Raw genomic sequence first — 20844 nt, 5'->3', positions numbered from 1 at the left:
CAATATTTCTTCTGGGGCCAGGAGCCACTGAAGTGGATGAAGCAGGAAGCAGGTAGGAAAGCAACACACAGCTATAGGTAGAGTAACTTTCACCTGTTTCCTCTCTGGTCTTTAAAATTGTACCTGTGTCTTATTACCTTAAGATTAAACAACATATACATTGATGTTATAAAATTCCCTAACTCCTTAAATATGCTCAATTACACTTTTACTTAATTTTAGAAACATTAGAGATCAATGGTCTACTCAATAGTACACAGCCTTGGTTTTTGTGTGATCCTGGAGAGCACCAATTCTTCTAAAGACTGATATAAAATTTTCAAAATAAAGAAAAAAACCCTCATTTTTACATTTTCATTTTTAATTGAAAACGGGAAGGGAATTTCTCCATTCCTGGAAATAAAATGTATGCATTTGTGCTAATTTAGTTGCATCTTTTGCATAGAGCTTCACTATTACCTGGAACTTAGTGTACAAACTTAAGGTTGAAATGTCTGGGAACTAAGGGTACAGCCTGTAGCACAGAATAAGGCAGTGGTTCTCAACCTTCTGGCCCTTTAAATACAGTTCCTCATGTTGTGACCCAACCATAAAATTATTTTCATTGCTACTTCATAACTGTAATGTTGCTACTGTTATGAATCATAATGTAAATATCTGATATGCAGGATGGTCTTAGGTGACTCCTGTGAAAGGGTTGTTCGACTGCCAAAGGGGTCTCGACCCACAGGTTGAGAACCGCTGGAATAAGGAAAGTCACAATAAGTGTCATGAATGAGTCAGAAACGTTCATTTACTCTTCTCAAAAGCATGTATGCAATGCTTCCCATTACCCTCGTCTAGGGTTGGGTGTACAGCAATGAGTAAGACAGACATAGCCCCTCCCTCTGGCAACTTAAAATTTTTTAGTCATAAACTGCTTTCAGAGGAGCTATGCAAAACACCTTCCAAACTATGGAGAATTGTCTCAGACATTTCACCTGTTCAAATAATAACTACCATGGAGATATTAACATGCACTTGAAAGAAAGCCAACCTTTATCTTCAATATGGCAGAGCATGTAAAAAGTTAGAAAACTGTATTCCATGATGCCTGATGAGAGCCGGCATCAGATTACAACATGTTTGAGAAATGAATACAAGTCTGGTCTTACATAGTTCTAAACAGCGACAATGCTGTTTATCAGGGCACCGCAGAGGACTGCCGTCAACCAGACAGAAGACATTGGATTGCTCTACAAAGCAATTTGTGGGAGTACATCGGTTCTCCACAATAGCACACAGATGCTTTGGTAATGGAACCAAGTGAATCTTCTTAGCCGCAGCAGGGTTTTCCTTCAGATTATTTTCCTTTTTTTCTTTTTAAAATTACCTAACTGCCCCAGACCAGAAGAAGTACAAGATAGCCATCACTATCTCTGAATTGCTGGTGAATAAAAGAATATCCTGTTTATGATTTCTCTAGCCTCTGGAACATCCGTTTGTCAAAGGATCAGCATCCCAGCCCACTAGAGATCCTTAGGCATTACTCCTAATTGGAAAATAATGCAGAAGTAGGAAGTTTAAACGACCACTGACCAGCCCTAAAGGACACCATGAGGTGTGAGAACTGAAATGCACACACTTCATGCACATTGGACCCAATCAAGACCTCACTTATTCTAGTAACGTGCTTCATTTGGAATATTTTAAAATAAGGCTTGATATCTGATTTCTAAAATCATAAAAAAAGAGAAAAAGCTGGCATAATAAAAGCAAGGTTTGGCAGCTGAGAGCAAGAAAGAAGAAAAATTATAAAAAGGTAAACATCTCAAATAGCACAGCAGTTGGAAGCTGCTTACTATAGAGTCCAAGAAATTTATTATGCCTCATTAATAGGTCCTCAGAGGTTCATAATTAGGGTTCAATCTTTAAGACTCAATGTAATTACCTTGAATTTTCAAATAGAGAATTAAAAGTAAAGAAAAAACACACAGATGAAACACTGCTATAATCAAAGCTAAGCCAAAAAATGCTGAAATTAGATTCATGAACTGGCTCTTTGGTTTCCTCATTAATGAGTTCAATAAATCTTTGGCATCTATTCATTCTGATCTGTGTAAGAGTTGTGTTTATTTTTTGAAAATTATACTTTGACAATCTGGAAGTCCCAGTGAAAAGTCCAAGTGGACTGCATCGCTCAGGAAGTATATACCTCATGGGCTGGAAGCCCAGGCACAGCTTGCCTTGGCTCCTGGAGCAAATCCCAAATGGCAGTAGATCTTGACCTTCACTGCCTGGATATTCTCTGAAGGTTTTGTTTTCCTACCCTGTGCTTTTGTTTTTGTTTCTGATTCTCAGCCAAGTTTGATTGGGGTTTTGGTTTGCAAACAACCTGTAGTTATTATCCCCATTGGTGGCAGCAATGACTGGGAATCTGGTTCTGTGGTCTGACCACTTGGTGATCTGTCTGGTAGAACTGGAATCTAGTCTTGCTCAGGTGAAAGATGACTGGACATTTGTTTGTTGTTGGTTTTAACTTGTTTGCTGCTTTTCTATTTGTGAGTTCAAATCAGGACAATATTTTGTGCCCAGTGGAAAAGCCATTAGTCTTGCTCCAGTGTTTACTTTTGATCTGTAGCAGAGGCCATTGAACTTATGCTCTAAGTTCTTTATTTGTCTGTGCTCTGTACCTGAGGTGGGGGGTGTGGGGGGGGGGGGATCACTTGTGTGGATGAAATATTTTCCTACCTCCTGAGGACAATAATAAATTAAAATATAAGGACCTTTGCTTCTGATTAGTTTATAGAGAGTAATAGCATTTAAATAAATCTCACATTTCCCAAATTCTAGAAAATAAAATTTTAAGAATTTTGATGTGTTTCTTTTTGAGAAAAAGACCTTTCTCACCAAAACTGCTGACTTCATAAAGTATTTTTTCCCCCTTAGGAAATAAGTTTCCATGATGAAAGTGAATGCTTATATAAGTCAGACTGACTTGATAATCTTATTTTAAAAACAGCTCTATGCCTTTTCCTTTTTAAATCAGTATATAGTATAATTCAAGTATAATTTCATTTTTAAATAGTTTGGATTTGGTTTATCATAAAGAGATTAGTTTATCTGAACTTCTTAAATGTCATACATTAGTTTACTTCAAAGATAAGCTAAGTTACTTTCATATGATGCTTAAGATTATGAAAAATATAAAATTTGTGCTCAACTAAACAAAATTATATGGGTAACCAACCCTTTAAAATCAATAATAAGTATGTTCTGTGATATGTCAGCTTAAACCTAATTTCCAATATCTTTAAGTACCTTTGTCTTAAAGTGTCTGGTTGTTCCAGAATTAAAGAAAACCGCAAAGAAAATAAGTTGATGAAAATTTTAAAATTGTAGGTCTGCAGAAATGGAGCTTTATTTGACTTGGTTTGTAACACCTGCAAAGAGTTAAGTCTATAAAGACATAATAAGATGTTAAAATTCTGGCAGAGCTTACGAAGGTTTATTTGTGAAGTACTTATTTTTGTTAAATGTAATGCATGACAAGTACCCTATTAATGTAAAACTACAATGCAGTTATCTTTACTGAAATGGAACATTGGTCTTGGAGAAATCAGCCTATGCTTATGAAAGGCAGGAAAAATTTATTTTTTTGTGTAATCTGCCCAGAAAGCAGTTTCGGTATCTCACAAGAGGAACTTTGTGTACCTATGCTAACTGGGATATATCCTTGCATTTTTAAAATGACAAAAATCACCCTAACTGGGTTGGCTTGGTGGATAGAGCGTCTGCCTGCAGACTGAAAGGTCCCAGGTTCGATTCCAGTTAAGGGCATGTACCTTTGTTACGGGCACATCCCCAGTAGGAAGTGTGTAGGAGGCAGTTGATCGATGTTTCTCTCTCATCGATGTTTCTAACTCTCTATCCCTTTCCCTTCCTCTCTGTAAAAAAATCAATAAAATATATTTAAAAAATAATAAAATAAAATGACAAAAATCTTCCTCATTTCTAAATGATTTAAGATTTCTTGTTTATTATAAAATAACCTATTGTCACTTAATTATTATGGAACCAAACTGCGAACACTTGTTGTTCAAAGACATGGACAATCCTATATTATTCAAGTGATAAAATTTCTGGTGAATATTTGATTTTGCCTTACCGAGATCAGACCCTAAATTTAGAGAAAAAAAAAATTCCACGATATCTTTTATACCTGAACAATTTTTAAATTTTCCCAGAGGACCCCTGAGCAATCATAAGATTTTTTCCTTAATCCTACCAAAAAAAAAAAAAGCTAGAAACAATTCGGTTTGTTTTGTAGGCCCCTTATTTATAAATAGGTCAAAACTATCAAGAATCGCATAGGAAAACTTGTCAAATCAAATGAGAAGTTTGCCTTTCCCAGGCTAATTTTGTACAGGTAAAATATCTATAATAATAAAAGCGTAATATGCTAATTAGACCAGACATCCTTCCGGACATCCTTCCGAATGACCTTCCGGATGAAGCTGGGGCTGCGAGAGAAGCCCGGGTCCCGGGTTCCTGCCAGTGGCTGGTGCCAGCAGCCAGGGGAAGGAAGGCCTGCTCTTGCATGGATTTTGTGCATTGGGCCTCTAGTTATAATACAAATAAAGATCAGAGATGCATACTTATAGAAAGGCTCTGGATATACCATATATCAATGTCCTCATTATCTGTGATACATTCTTACCTTCAGAGGAAATACTGATTAAATAAGACCAATGCCTTATGCCCCAATAGATTTTAGCTCTCCTTTTTGCTGACACTGTTTATTACATTAACCATAGATTAACCATGGCCATTTACTCTTAACCTCATCATTAGTCTCTGCTTTTCTCTCATGTTTACCTAAAGAATCTGCTTAAGTTATAGGCTAGAATGTGCCTTAACAAAAAAAGACAGTCTCAGAGCCTCATTGGAAGAAGTTTGCCAGGTACTCTTCACTCTTGAGAGTTTAAAGAATAGACTTATGGGTAGAAGCTTCTCAGCTGACATTACGTAGACAAGTCCAAGACAGGCTAGGCAGCTGCTTCAGATTTTCAGGACTTATTTTAGTCCAGAAATAGATGACTTCATGTTAGCAATGACCCAAGATGCACAGGAATAAGAATAAATTACATAGAAATGATGGAACTGATACAGGAAATCTAATTTCTAAATGTAAATATGTGTTTTGGAAAATTACTGGTATTATTTTCAATGTTCTATTTTCTGATAGGAAGACCCTTTAGCATTCATCTTGTCCTATCTCTAACCTTCAATTTAGCTGACTATGATTTTGTAAACTAAATAAAACATTCTCTTAATGGTAGCTTGTTCTGCTTGGTCCCTCAGAAATCAGGAACCAATATTTTTTCTAAGACTCTTTACTTTTTAATGGCAGTAACATTACTTGCAGAGGCTCAATAGAATCTGTCCTCGGTTTTACTAGGATGTAATCAGACAAATATTCTATGCAACAGAATCCAAACCTAGACTGTCATATTTAAAAATAAGCATCATTTCATCAGCTATGACAAGCCCATTATTAAAGGAAAAGAGTTGTAACTTTATATTTGGAGCCACAAAGCTCTTCCAAGAAGTTGAACTGGGACCTACTGGTGGCTTACAAGGCATCAGGTTTACAGGCAGTAAGGAAGGTCACTTGGGATTGCCAGGAGCCTCAGCAGATGTGGGGACACTAGAGGAAAGATAAACTCACCAACACTTATAAGTGCTAAAGATGAAAGCCAGTGGAAATGAATTTTGAGTTTGCTTTCCTATCCTTGGAACACAAGAGTAAATAAGAGCATTTGAGGAAGATCTTTGGAGCGATGGAAAGCGCTGAAGTGCTCTCCTAGATTTCTTAATAAATTAGATAGATGTCAACTCTCCTACTCCATTAATAACAGTTGTTCAACACGGTAGAGTAGTAGGTTTGCTATCCATATACAATACGGCTTTCATATGTTAATTAGAACTTCTTCTAACTTAAGCCAATGAATCAAGCCCAAATACAATGCCTTTTTCTGACCATGAAAAACCTCTGGAGATTATGATGACAAAGGAAACTGTCATATTGGAGCATCATCCAACAGACACACCTGAGGAATATCTAACTCCCTGAGGATACACACATTTGTATTCTTACTATTACATATTAGGATATTTTAAAACACTGCAACAGTAGACATTAAATGATCAAATCTATGAGTAATGCAAATTATTCTTTTGCTAAAATGTTAAACAAATTTTGTCCTGTATAGATGCCAATGATTTCTGCCCATTATAATCAACACAAAGGTTACATTTGTATTGTCCTATAGGGCATTAACATGTTTGGTATATAACTCAGAAATCTTATTCCAGCATACTTCCTTTCAGTAACTAACACACTTTTGATACTCCTATACTTTTGTAAACCAGCTTTACCATCCTGCTGCTTCCTTCATTAAAGAAATACAGAATTCATCATTAATGAATTAACCTAATCTGTGACAGCGATTCATTCCATAAACAAAAACAAACCAAGCAAAAAAAAAAAAGTATGCTTAAAAGAAAAAAGAATTTAAAAATGCAGTAATTTGTCCTCATTCATTATGGACTTCTCAAGGAATGTCCATTCCTTTCTCATTATTTTTAATATTTTCCCAAATAAGCATAAATCCATTTTAAATAGAAAAGGACAAGCCAAAAACATTTGATTATATGTAGTCGGGAGTCACTATATATACTAAGAGACATGGCTGAAGGGAGTGTGAGGTATGTGTGTGGGTGAACAGTGCAGAAAAAAGGTTGAGCACCATTTTGGCAACTTTCTATTTTCCAGACAACTTACTATACAGAATCCTGCCTAAACTCTGATGCGTTCTAGTTTCACTGATTATTTCTATGATACCAAGTATACACAAATTTGACGATATACATAAGATAAATTCATGTTTCCTGACAGTCTTAAAGAAAAATTTTGTAAGACATAAGAAACTCAGTAAAATTCACAGCTACCTTTGTTAGGTGTCTCAGGAATTTATACCTGCGAGAACTCTGCAGAGCAACTTAACATAATATTAGGAACATATGGGCCTTCTAAATACCTACAGGTAACTAATAACAGTGACCTGGAAAGAGGAGAAGTAGAGATAGTGGGAGAAATTCTAGGAAGGCACAGCAGTGACTGGTGCACATGGAAATTCTACGTGCCCACATAAAACCTTGGAGTTTTTCTCCAAGAAGCTGTTCAATGAAACAGTGAGAACAAGTCAGGTGATTACCAATCGCTCCATCTCCTGCTCCCTGAGTCTCTCCTCCCTTTGCCGCCGGTGGTAATCCATCAGGTCGTCTCGTCCTGAAATGGAACTGATGCTGCTTTTCCGTTCCCGAAGGACAGGCTGGGGCGTTCCTGAGGCCTGTCTGAGGCTCTCCAAATCTGCATCATCCAACTCCACAGACCCACAAGAGAAGTTCCTCCTGGCCGCGAACACTCTGTCTGGCTCTCCAGGAGGAAACGAATGATTGGAGCTGGTCCCCGAGTAGGAAGCCTTATCGAGGTCATCAGAGGTACAGGAGGAGGTGGAGGCCAGGAGCATCTTCCGCGCCAGGCGAGGGCTGCCGGGGACACTGAGGGTGGAGCTTACATAAGGACTGCCCTCGGCCACAGAGGTTTTATAGGGTAAAGCGCCTGAGCTCAAAGAAGAAAAATTCAGGTAATTGTCGTTGTCGATGATGCTATGAGGTAGGTCCTTGTCCCCCGGCTTGGCTCGTTTGGAATTGCCCAGAGAGTTTCTCGGAGGCAACGTGAGAGGCGTCAGCTGGTTCTCTGTGGCCCTGTGCAACCTGGGCAGCGATCGGCTGTAGGCTCCCATGTGACTCAGGCTGCTGCCCGAATACTTCCTAGTTCTTACACCGATGTTCTCAGATGCCGGCTCCTTGTGTCTGGTCAATTTGGGCTGCAGTGTCAGGCTGTCCTGGATGCTCATTTTTCTGGCTTGCTTTGGGCTTGAGGGCATGCTCGCCGCCCCTGATCTGCTGATGGGAGAGGGGCTGGTGTCGCTCAGGGAGCTCCCATTCCACATGGCCAGGAGGGAGCCAGATGCCTTGCGGCTTTCCAGCCCTCCGAGAAAGTAGACATTGTCATGGGATTTGTTTCTGGAGCTATGTTTGGAATAGGGAGGCTTCTCCGAAAGCCTCAAGGACCTTTCACTGTCCCGGCCAGTATAATGATCAAAGTCCGTTCTTCCACGTGGATATCCACCGACGGAGGGTGAAGTGCTGCGTAAAGGAGTGGGAGGAGGTTTCATGGAAATATTCTTGTCAGTTCCATCACAAGAGAATGTCTTGCTTCCCTGGATTTTGGCCAAGGAGGGGCTACTTCTGACACTGGTTCCCAAAGGGGAAGGGCTTCTCTTCGCAGGCACAGGTTGTGAGAGGGTCAGGTAGGAACCAGAATAGTCTCCGTTGGCTTTAAATCTCAGGCTGGAAGAATACTTCTTCGGGCTCAGGCTCTCCATCATGTTTTGGGGATCGTTCTCAAGGGAATTCGCTGCAAAGCGTGCCTCTAAACTACCATTCTGTAAATCCAGCTGTTGTTGCACATGGCTATGCTCTGCCATAATGTTGCTGGGATCTGTAAAGGAAAAAAGAAGAGAAAGTTTTACTTAAAGAAGGTTTAAAAAGACCAAGTTCTTATCAACCCACATCTGAACAAATAGCCTTGCGGCCTGACCTCATGTAATTAACAAACACAATCTCTGTTTTAGTAATAAACCTAACAAACGTGTACTGCAAAATGAAGGAGAATAAGGACCACTGATCTGGGATGTTGATTGTTCAAAAGAAAAAAAAAAAAGAAACTCAAAAGGATATCAGTGATATTTGAGAGGAACAAATCCCTAAATGCAGGTGAAGGATTAGGCTGGTACATAAAAAAAAGCCCATCTCCCTTCCTCCCGTCAGGGTTCCGGTCCCGCGCAGACCACCTGCTTCCTGAGCACCTAGCAAACACCCAAAGGGAGGATGCAATGGGCCCTCCTTTACATGTCTCTGCTAGAATCATTAACTGCTCAGAAATAAGGTCCTGAGAAAACAAAATTCACATTTTGGCTGAGAAAGAACATTTTATATTTTAGACGCTGACAAAAAAAACCATCAAGGTAAGAAGATGGTTCTTTAAGAGGGGTTTCAACAAACCTCAACAAAGAGACTTAATACAGCTCCTGTACCCACCAGGAAAAGGCAAGTAATAGAAGAAACAGAGTGTTTCCCAAATTACCATAGTATTCAAGAAAAGGGTGGACAGAATTCTTAAAAACCTGAAACTGACTTTTCTTTCAAGCTCCGGGGACCCCAAATGCACCATGCTCATCCTTCATCTCAAACTCCCTCCTCTTTCAGAAACACCTTTCTCCCTCTTTTGCACCTTTTTGAACCCACCCATTCCTCAAGACTCAGATTAGGATTCTATCTTCCATGCTTACAATTTTTTTGAAATGTATGCAACCATATGGACATATTTGGATGTTAGCTTGAACAATATTAACTTAAGAAACTAAAGTTTCAGTCTATAAAACTATATCTTAATTAAAAATTATCACTGCAGCCCTAGCTTGTTTGGCTCAATGGATAGAACGTCAGTCTGCAGACTGGAGGGTCCTGAGTTCGATTCTGGTCAAGGGCAGAGATACCTTGGTTGCAGGTTCTATCCCTGGCCCTGGTTGGGTTGCATGCAGTAGGCAACCAATCGATGTATCTCTCTCACATCGATGTTTCTCTTTCTCTGTCTCTCCCCCTCCCTTCTACTTTCTCTAAAAAACAATGGAAAAATATCCTCAGGTGAGGATTAACAAAAAAAATTAAAATCAATAAAGGTTAAATCCTTGATAAATGCTGTTTTTAAAATAAATAAATAAATACATAAATAAATACATAAATAAAAATTTTAAAATTTTTAAAAATAAAAATTATAACTGCAAGTGAGAAGGTTTATACATCTAATTGATAAAAAAAATTATCTTCAGATCATCATCAAAGTGGACACACAGACATTCTCACTGAACTCATGCACTGTTAAGATAGTCCTCCAACTAACTCCTCAGGCATCTCAACCCTAGTTATTATATCTCTGGTCTCTATTTAAACAGTGTTGCTTATGGTTGGTAATCAGTTTCATAATGTGCTTGTTTCTGTCACTAGGCCACAAGATTAAGGAAGAGGGATAAGTCTCGTACTTCTATCTTATCTCCACCCTCTCCTGACTCCCACTGTTCCATGGGTGAGACACTCGATGAACATGTTTTTAATTTCATCACAGCCTTGCCCACTCCCTCCCAGCCACAGACTGAAGGAACTTCGTCTTGCCTGCTCAGCGTCACAGACTTCCTAGGCAAGTTCAGGCAGCCTAATAAGGAATTGCTTTTATCCACAGAGCTGGGCCAACAAACAGTCTGGCTGCTTAAATCCTAGTGATGGGCTTAGCATCCATCTGCCTATAAAGCTGTAGCTTTCCCCAACAAGCTCTGCCTTGGATTCCTTATCTTCCAACCAAAAGCCCTACCCTGATGTATAAACAGATGACTAGCTTTTGAAGTATCCTCACAAAAGTAAATAAAATTGGAATTCTCCTTTAGAATTGCCACCCAGCTGGAATCTGGCCCTGCCCTGTGGTTCTTGCCCGGTCTTTTGTTTCTCAGGAACAGTGCCATCTCTGCCCCCAAGAAAAAAGTCCCTATGTCCCTCTCAGCAACTGTCTCCCATCATTCTGACCTTAAAAGCAACAGCAGCCTGGTCTGAGACATATCTCACTATGCCTCCTTGGAGGACTGAAACCAAGATGACCTCTAGGCTTGGCCCCTTCTGTTCCCAACTGGTTTCATCTCTGGTTGGTTTGCCACATTGAAATTCCAGCAAACCTTGGCCAATTCCCTCAAGTTAGATATTTTATAATTGAGGACACCAGAAAATAGTTGGGATACTGAGTATATTATTGGGGTATGGGGGAGAGACTTTCTCCTTCACCATCTCCTGTGTCCTCTATCACTTATCTATCATCTCCCTCCTCATTTTATCCATCAACAAATCCTACCAACATTGTTCTTCAAACATATTCTAATCTGATCATTTCTTACCATTCCCACTGCTACCTCCCTATTGCAAGCCAGTATCTTCTACTAGAGGCCCGGTGCACAAAATCATGCACAAGTGGGGTCTGATCAGACCACCCCAATCAGGGCAGATTGGGCAGGGCCAGCTGGGGGGAGGACATGCAGGAGGTTGGCCGACCGGCCCTGCTCCTGATTGGGGTGGGGAGGCCCATCAGGGGTGGGGCTGGCCAGGGGGAGGGGCCCTGGGCAGTTGGTAGGCTGGCCCCGCCTCCGGTCAAACTACTGGTGGAGGGACAATTTGCATATTACCCTTTTATTATATAGGATTGCCTTGTCTATATGCTTCTTCTCCTGCAACAAGAATAACCATAGACAGAATCACAACAAAAAGTTAGCAGTGGTTTATCTGGGTGGTGATTTTTAATTCATCTTTCTCATAGAAGTTTTTATTTTTCACATTTTAAACAATGCATTCGGGTTACTTTATAAATTAGAAAAAAACTCACTTAGTATAAAATACTAGAATACAATCTATAGTTAAACTTTGTTTTCAAGTTAATTAGACCCATTTTTCTTAGGCTCCTGACCAATTTTTGAGCCAGATATTAGCTCTTCCAAAAAATGTTTATTTTAAAGTACTTTTTATTAGACTAACTTAATACAAAAATATTTGAAGACTTCTACAAGACTCTTCTTTTTCTGAACTCTTCTAAATGACTCAGGCAAAGTGTTAATTATGAAAATGTACCCACTTCATATTTTATGCATCTGAAAAACTACAAAATCAAATATAATACCTTCCCTAATATGAATAAAGTGAACAAAGTGTTATTTTAAAAAGTCTCCAGATGTTTGTGGAACATAGCTTAGACAATAATATTAGCATCTTCATTTTTTAAAAAATGTAGTTAGTAGGATATTTCATGATTTCAAGTGGTTCTGCTTACTGTATAGAAAAAAATTTAAATCTCAATAGGTATTTGTAAATATTTCATTAAGTAGGTATTAAGTGCCAACCACATATCAGACTTTGGATTAGCAGGCATTAGTGTAGTCCACTAATATTCTTGTTCTCCTTCTTCCAGAAACATAGCGATGTTGCTCTTCCTCGTTCCTGTGACATTAGGTATGGCTATGTCCCTTGCTTAGAGCAATTAAATATGAGATAAAGTGACATGTCAATTACAAGTTGAACTGTCAAGGGCCAGAGCAAGATTCATCATTTTCATCTTACTGCTAAGATGACTAGCATGCATTCAAGTTTGTGGAGGATTCACTAGCCTACCCTCTACAACAAGGACACCATAGAACAGGGCCCTTGCCAACCCTAGACTGTCTTAAGCCACAGAGATTTGGGAGTTGTTACTAGGAAGGTGTTAATCTTCATTAAGTGCCTACCATAAACCAGGCTTTGAGTTAGGCATGGAAAGTATGCGGTCAAAGACACCCTTTCCCGCCTTTACACAGCGTACAGTCCAAGGGGGAAGACACACATATAAACAAATGCTGGAACAGTGTGATACATACGTCAATAGAGGAGTGATTGACAGATTGGCAAAGGGGCATGGAGGGAAGCTAACCCAAGAGAGAGGGGTAGTCTGGGGAAGTTTCAATAAAAAGAAATGACAATGATGTTAAGTCCTGTAGGAAGAAGGGAATTCTGAGGGCCATTATCCAATGGTAGCAAAAAGCCACATCCACACCTAAAATGCTGTGATTTTAAGGATATACACTAAATCCCAAGCCCATTTGGGGCCAGACTACTGGTACATCCAGCAACATCATGTCTCTGACAGAACAAAAATTGTGTTGGAAAACAGCAACAGTTATTTTTTATATCACAGTCCTTAAAAATCTAGGATATAACACTCTTGGGAAAAACAGTATTTAATAGCCATGTATTTCCCTCTCCTAGTTAATCCTTTCGCATCTCCACCACTGTATAAGACAAGCTGTCTGGGATCTAAGGCATATGCCTGGCCTAAGGGTGATTTAAATTAGACAGCATCCTCTAACCATTTAGGATATTTTAGACAAGGATAGAAAAGGAAATCCATAATAAGGTGTTAGAATACACAAGAAAATAATTGAAGCCGGTTAGTGGGGAAGACTTTGGTTTTAAGATAATGTATACAAAATGGGAAACAGACCTAAGTTAGAGAGAAAAGGTATTTCCACAATGTGCAGAGACAGCAATCCAGAAAGCAAGGCAGAGCAGATGTTATGAAATAGAAGTCAAAGCTAAGCATGAAGCCCAAACTGCATTATAAATATTTACTCTAACAGTAGAGTTGAAAGGTTTAGCACCTCATGTCAAAATGGATATGTAAGTTTAATTTTTGACTCAGAAATATAAGATAATGATGTCATTTTTTTAAATCCTTGCCTGAGAACATGCTTCGAGAGAGGAAGGAAAGAGAGAGAAGTGAGAGAGAAACATCAATGTGAGAGAGATACATTGATCGGTTGCCTTCCAACTGGGGGTCAAACCCACAACCCAGGTATGTTTCCTGACCAGGAATCGAACTGGCAACCTTTCAGTGCACAGGACAATGCTCAACCAACAGAGCCATATTGGCTAGGCATGATGTCATTTAAGATGACAAAACCGTGTTAATATATTTCAACCTGTTTGCAGTTGCAAATGCTACTTAATCACCCAAATTAAATATTATCAAACTCTGTTCCCTCTTTATTTTGGTCCAATAAAACTGTAGAGTATCAAACCACTACATGTTCTTACTACCCTACAGGGTGGCAACACTCGGTTCTCCTCTCCACCTCACATACACTCTTATAAAAAAATAAAAGGTACTTAATTACTGAAGCAGTTTGGTTGGCCAATCAAAATATAATACCCAAATATTCAAAATAAAATTGGCTGGAAGAAGATCTGCTTTACAGTCTCTAGGGAGAGACAAGCGGGACATTTGCAAATAATAAACCACATCTGAGAAACAGCCATGCACCATTTCTCCACCATACATACTTGTAGAAGAAAGTTACAGATGATTTGGATGGAAGGACATTCCAGAGAATATTTAAAGGAATATACATGTTTGACACCCCAGGTTTTCAGTTCAACCTTATTGGGTCTGTTAAGGATGTGTGAAAAGTTGTACATTTAAAGGTTTATCATCAAACCTGACATTGATTCATTTTCCTAAAGCTTAGTGGACTTGCCAGAGCTAAGTGCATGTATACTTGTCTCAATTTGCTATATCTTAATCCCACAAGTCAACTCAACTCAAAAGGTGGAGAATCTGCCACACAGGTGGAATTTCTGACCCTAGAAGTGACAATAATGGCTGTTGATACCTCTCTCCTTCCCCTCTTCTTTTCATTGCCAGTGAGATCAGAAGAGTGGATGTCTGAAAAGGGGAAAAGTATAGGAGAATGTAGAACAGTGTGGACAAAAAAAGGGGTTTTATGGAAAGTAACCTTACAGGTGAACTGGTCATAAATTCCTATCTTAAATTCCAGGAATATAACCTCTTCAGTAAAAGGTTTATCTTTACCTTCAGCAAGCCCTGTCCAACATTTCTGTACATCTAGGTTAACACACCTTTGAAATGCCTTTTTTCCAAGCCTCAGAAGCAAAATCACCCTCAAAAGAATATATAATCTTTATTTTATTTTATTTTATTTTATTTTATTTTATTTTATTTTATTTTATTTTATTGATTTCAGAGAGGAAGGGAGAGGGAGAGAGAGAGATGGAAACATCAATACTGAGAGAAAATCATTGATCGGCTGTCTCCTGCACACCCTCTACTGGGGATCGAGCCCACAACCCTGGCACGTCCCCTGACTGGGAATCGAATCGTGGCCTCCTGATTTATAGGTCGATGCTCAACCACTGAACCATCCTGGCTGGGCAGAGGGCATATAATCTTAACTACTCTGTATTCCAACCCCTGCCTTGCTTCCTCCCACCTTCATGTAATGCTCCTTACATTCCCTGCTTATTACAAATGCATAAGAGAAGCTGCAAACTGCCATTCTAGGGAGCATTTCCCCACCAGTCTGTTGAGGTTTTGCTTCCAGGTGAATCCTCTGTTTGGATCAAGTAAATTTTTATAAAAATTCTCTACAGGTTTGGACACTCTCACGTGGACAACCACGTAACCTACCTTGAGTGAGGATGAAGGTGTGGCGGGGAGAGGGGAGGCAGGAGGTGCACCATACAATGGAAGAGATTGGGTGTAACTCCAGCAAGGAGGGAGCTCTGCAGACAGGATGCATGGGAGACTGCAGCTGAGTATGGAAAAAGAGGAGGAGGAGCTCGATGGTGGGAGGTGAGAAGAACACTGCAAGAGGTGTTGCCCAAGTGACAACCAAGAGGGGGCCAGTGCAGGAGAGGCCTCTGTTAACACGTGTAAGAGAGGAGGCGAGAAGACTCCACTGTTTCTATACTGGTGTGTTTATTTTGGGTTCCCTGTACATTTTATGTAAACAAAAAAGTCTCAGGAAATGATAAAATCATTGCATTATGTTACTGTGGAAGCATAACAGTCCCAGGGGCTTTCGTGGCTACGGATATTGGATGCTCACCCACAGAATGGGCCCGCAGAGGCATCTGGTGCCCACGTGAGAGAAAAGACAACACTGGGAAGTCTAAACAGGAAAGAAGTTGAAGTGCTGAAACGTTTGGACTTACTTTCCAATAGTAAATTTAATCCACCCCCCCCTCCTCCCAAGGTCTTGTTATTCTATCACCTGAAGTATATTATCATCTCATGGTCATCTAGAAATCGCCAGGAGTCAGGAAGACAACCAGAAAGATACCATACAAAGTCCTAGTACTTTTTCCCTAGGGAAGAAAACTACTTGATAAACTAATTTCAAGTGCCTTGGGCCTGTCCAGTGTGGCTCAGTGGTTGAGTCAACCCTATGGTTCCATTCCCAGTCAGGGCACATGCCTGGGTTGTGGGCTCCATCCCCAGAAGAGGGCGTGCAGGAGGCAGCTGATTAATGATTCTCTCTCATCATTGATATTTCTATCCCTCTCTCCCTCTCTCTTCCTCTTTCTGAAATCAATAAAAACATTTTAAAAATAAAATGAAAGTGTCTTGGTAGATTCTTTACTCCTTGGTGCAATTCTTTTTAAAATACATAGTTTTCCAGTTCTGTGTATACCAAATAACAAGGCAGTGAAGCTGATCCCACGCAAACTACAAGTCACCAACAGTACAGTGATCCTGGTGTCCCAAGAGCAGGAGCAGGCCCAAGAGCAAAGTTAAAAAAGATAGTATAAAATGAAGTGTTTGCTGTGTTGTCCTGTATTGTGTTGGAGGCGAGAGACTCCAAGTCTGGTCAATATAAATGCAGTTTTCCAGGTAATTTATACCAAGATAGCTTGGAGAGCCCCGAATTATGCAACATATTAATTGTCGTATGTTGCAGTATAGAGACACTTCTTAGATCACCTAATATAGCAGGAATTAAGGACAGGGAGACTGCAACAAGTGATAGAAAAGTGGAAATCATTTTATATTGCTGGGGAAAGGCAGGGATGTAGATGACAGAAGCAAATTTGGAAAAATATAATCTACAAAAAATATCAGAAAGTGATAGGTTCAAGTTTCCACTTTATGGCAGAGTTTGCTTCCTACCTGTGTCCTAAAGAAGGGCCCTCGGAGCTGAGGGGCTGGCTCTAGGAAGTGTATTTGGTGCCGACTGCTGCCTAGTGTGCAAAGCTCTCCCAGAACACTGGTGGTCCACAGGCTGGCTCTTTCACACTGATGTTTACGCTAGGCAATGTTTCAAATAAAGCATGTCCTGATGACATGTAATTGAATTCAGACACCAACTTAGAACGGTCCCTCAGAAGCAGTGCCATTCTTTACATAAATGCTAGTGGGCATTTCTGTGGAGACCAATGGCAGCAGATGGGGCCTGAGGGGAAGCTTTTAGAGGACTAAAAGGGAAAAATGGAGAAATCTGTTTCAGCCCCAAACTTCAAGCTTAAGCATGGAGAACAATGAACACAAAAACCTCCCTCTTCCCACTAATCCCAACATGAAAACATGACGAACAAGGGGCTAATCAGAAGCTTCAGGAACAGCCGCTTCCTTCTCTAGCGACAGTCTCACTTCAGAAATCTGAAAGTAGCTTATTGTCCCCATCCTCCATTATCCAAACAGCATCCATATAAACCCCAGCCCTCCCACCGCTCCCTTTGCAAACATACTTTCCTTAAACATACTTTCCTTTTTCACAAATATTTCCTTTCACCACTAAATCCTCCTCTGCCTCCTCCATTTCAGCAAACAAGCCTCCCCTCTCCACAAAGCCCCACAACCATTGGCAAACACCTTCCCCAGGCAAGTATTTCCAGATCCTCTCTCCTTCAAATCTCAGCTCCCACAGTTTCTCAAGCATCCCTAAACCTGGACCTTCCCATTGTCTCAGCCTCCATCTCTACAGAACTTCCTCATCTCCTACTCACTCATCCAGATTCCCAAACTCTGGTCCTTTAACGCTTCCTCCACACTCAAGATTGCATATCCCAGTGCAGAGAAGATTAAAAAAAAAAAAGTTCTGTTAGTAGACATTGTACTCTTCTTGTTCTTTTGGCAAATAAACAGCAGCAAATGGATTCCACTCCTCTTCCTTTGTACCATGTTCTTGGTTATTTAAAGATCTGCCCATTCGAACAAAATAATTATTATCCACTAGAGACTCTTACGTAGGTTGACAATCTCCAAGGAGGATATTTTCATCTCTCAAAGTTCCCCAAAAAGCTGTTCCACAGAAATAAGTGTATTTTAATGGCAGAATAATGGCTGTTTTATTCTTGCAGATTGAGCCTATTACAACAGGAGGTTATAAATCTTACTGTGTGTAGACACGCACATACATGCTTACAGACAGACACACAGAGACAGACACAGGCTGCCCACATAGTGGTCTGAAATGCACAAGGGCTTTTTGTGCCTGCCAGAGGGGACTGCTCTTGAGGACCTCGGCAATTTGAGGCATCCCCAGAATCCCCCAGGTGTGTGGAGGTGATGCAGAGCAGGGCGGGGAGAAAGGTGAGGACCGCTATAATGTTGACATGATATCTCAGGACACTGATTACACGAGTTTCTTCATTTTCTTTTGTTTTTGAATTTCTACTTTATTACATTCTGAAAACAAGTGAAAGAAGAGGTAAGGGGAACCCTTAAAGAAAGAACAAAGGTATCAGATGATGCTACAGGGAGGAAAGCAGCACAGAAGGGAGTGAGGAGTGATGGGGAATAATGAGAACATTTAATGTAGATGGAAGAAGTGAGGACAAAAAATAAAGTTTCAGCTTGTGCCTATCACAATAAAGGAGTCGAACTCCACACCACCATTCACTTCTTTCATCTCTAGCTGCACTGAAGTCTAAGCTTTGTTAAAAAAAAATAAAAATACTCCAGATGGTATTGAAAGGTTCCTAAAGTAGTCACAATCAATAGCCATACTTCAAACAAAGAATGAGGATCTTTCATTTTCAGTTTTATAAATTATTTTAAAAAAATGAATTAAGCTTCTTTGAAATTTGTACATTTTTATATTTTGTCACCTTTTAAAATGTTTTTCTTTTTCAAGTACAGTTGACATTCAACACTATTTTGTATTAGTTTTAGGTGTACAACACATTAAATGAGGAGCTACTTTTAAATAAGTCTAGATTGTCTTATATTACGAATTCTTAAGAATCTTAGAGGACTCATAGTGAAGAAGGTAAAACATCAATTATAGGATTTTAAAAAAAAATGTGTGCTAGTCCCTTGAACATAACTTGTCTGCATGAACTTTAGACTAGCCAAGGAATTTGGCTGCATGTTTTCTGCGATAACTCTCTTCGGCCAATGAGGAAGGCAGGGAAGGGAGGACAGAAAGCAGAAGTGACCTCAAAAACATCTGGGTCATTCAAATTCCCTGCCCATATCGTGAAGAAATGCAGCCTCAAAAAAACGTTAAAACATACACACACTTCTTACATGTTTACGTTAAGACGGAGACTGATATATTTTGTAAATTCTTACATTACATTAGTGCTTCTCTCAAAGTGGGAAAGTTCTTTAGGCAAGAAATTACAGACCCTTATTTTCAGGGTTCTTTATAGAATCCTAAAAGAGTTGGAGTTCAAGATAAAGATTTCTAAAATGTTCCCAAATAAATCAAATGTTCCAAGATATTTCTTATTCCTGACTATTGGCCTAATTCACCATTGGGTTAAAGTGATTCTGACTGAAGACCTGGAAGAAGCCCCTCTATTAAGTGGTGACCACAGTGAAGATGAAGCCATAGAAGGTGAGTCTGGAATCGCTAAGGTGGAGGTCTTGGTCTGTGTGCCCTGTACTTAGATGCACTTCCGAAGCAGAAGGAAGTAGTGTCTTTCAAGCTCAAAGCCAATCTCAAGAAAGAAAAATACTGACCCTGCGATCACATGGGGATAAAGATGCTCCCTCTTGACACTGAGACCACCGCTCCTGGCTTGAATTGAAAGCCGAGTTCATAGGAGCAAGCTCTGGTCTTTCCACCATCCTGCCCCACCTCACATTACTGATCAAAATACACCCTCTTAAAAACCATCTTTTATTAAAGTAACATTCCCCAAACAAGCTACGTTCCCCATTCCCTTACCCAATATTTGTAAGCTGGAAATAGTCAGGCATGAGTAGGCTCAAGAGAGATGAAACAAACACAATTTGGCCACATCTTCCATGATCATGTTCTTCCCTTTAACTCAAAAATTGAGTGTATGGGTTTCAAAAATACTACACAATAAACAAAACAAAGCAATAATGATACCATCTCTCCATTACTTAATGGTTGATTATGCAAGGCGGATGCTATAAGACACTTAATTTTTCCTTCTCCTGCTACCTACTTTGTAACCATTTCTTTTGCTTGGGAGAAAAAGGAAAAGGGAATGAATCAGCAAGATCAATTAACAACTGATTAAATTAAGTTTAATCAATGTTGGTTTTTTATATCTGGCCCAAAGACCTGATAAAGGAAATGGTTACATGAGGATGTTATTTTTATTGTAATGGACATTCTAGTGCAAAAAACACTGGACAGGCTGCTGGGAACATGAGTCAGGAGACCTGGATGGGCCTGGTTCTGCCAAAATAAAGCAGACGTAAAAGCTGGAGCAAGTCACTTCACCTGTCTTCACCTTGTTTTAGCTGAGGTTTCCACATATTTAAAAAGGTGAGAGTAAACTGGATGTTCTTTCTGCTCCAACTTTCTAGACTCCCATAGATACTGGTTAAATAAAGGGGAGTGCCAGTTATACAATGCAGGAAATGACCACAGAACAGAAACATGTTGTAGTGATAAGGTGGCAGCTACCTAATTGGGAAAAGATTTCACCGGCGCTGTTGCCCATGACATTCCAAGGGCATGGTAAATTGTTCCAGCATATCAGAGTGGGAAAAAGGCCTGGTCACAGCCATGATAATGCAATTCAATATGGGTATTTGATTCAGCAAGAAATATTTTGTCTGGATCCCCATGGCTTGCAATTTCCTTCATAAATCTTAAGCTGTGTTTGAAACCTACTTCTGCAATGATATAAGCGGTGTGGCAGCCAAATATCATTTTCTAGTCTCTTCTGAATATCTGCTTGCTATGAAGCACTATTCAGTCTGAACTGGTCCAAAAAATGTAAGAGCTGGCTGTCCTTCACTCTTACCTGCCCTTGTTTTAGCCATAAAGTGGTCAAGAAACAAATCTGGGGGAAATCTGTAACCTTCAGTTTTTTTTCTATCCCTGA

General features: G+C 39.8%; 1 protein-coding gene across 7 annotated transcripts in view; it reads right to left on the bottom strand.

Moving 5' to 3' along the window:
• Positions 1–20844, bottom strand: part of PHLDB2 (pleckstrin homology like domain family B member 2) — a 240903-nt gene that overhangs the window by 76731 nt on the left and 143328 nt on the right. For all 7 annotated transcript variants that reach the window (XM_070406164.1, XM_070406165.1, XM_070406166.1 and 4 more), the window contains one exon: positions 7260–8611. In XM_070406164.1, coding sequence (XP_070262265.1) covers positions 7260–8611 — 1352 coding nt within the window. The remainder of the gene's footprint in view (positions 1–7259; positions 8612–20844) is intronic.

The sequence above is a fragment of the Myotis yumanensis genome, unplaced genomic scaffold (genome assembly GCF_028538775.1).
Source record: "Myotis yumanensis isolate MYYU_CA2020_CCGP unplaced genomic scaffold, mMyoYum1.0.hap1 SCAF_2, whole genome shotgun sequence".
Classification (NCBI taxonomy): Eukaryota; Metazoa; Chordata; class Mammalia; order Chiroptera; family Vespertilionidae; genus Myotis; species Myotis yumanensis.
The sequence above is the reverse complement of the archived record's forward strand: the minus strand, read 5'-3'. Positions and strand labels throughout refer to the sequence as shown.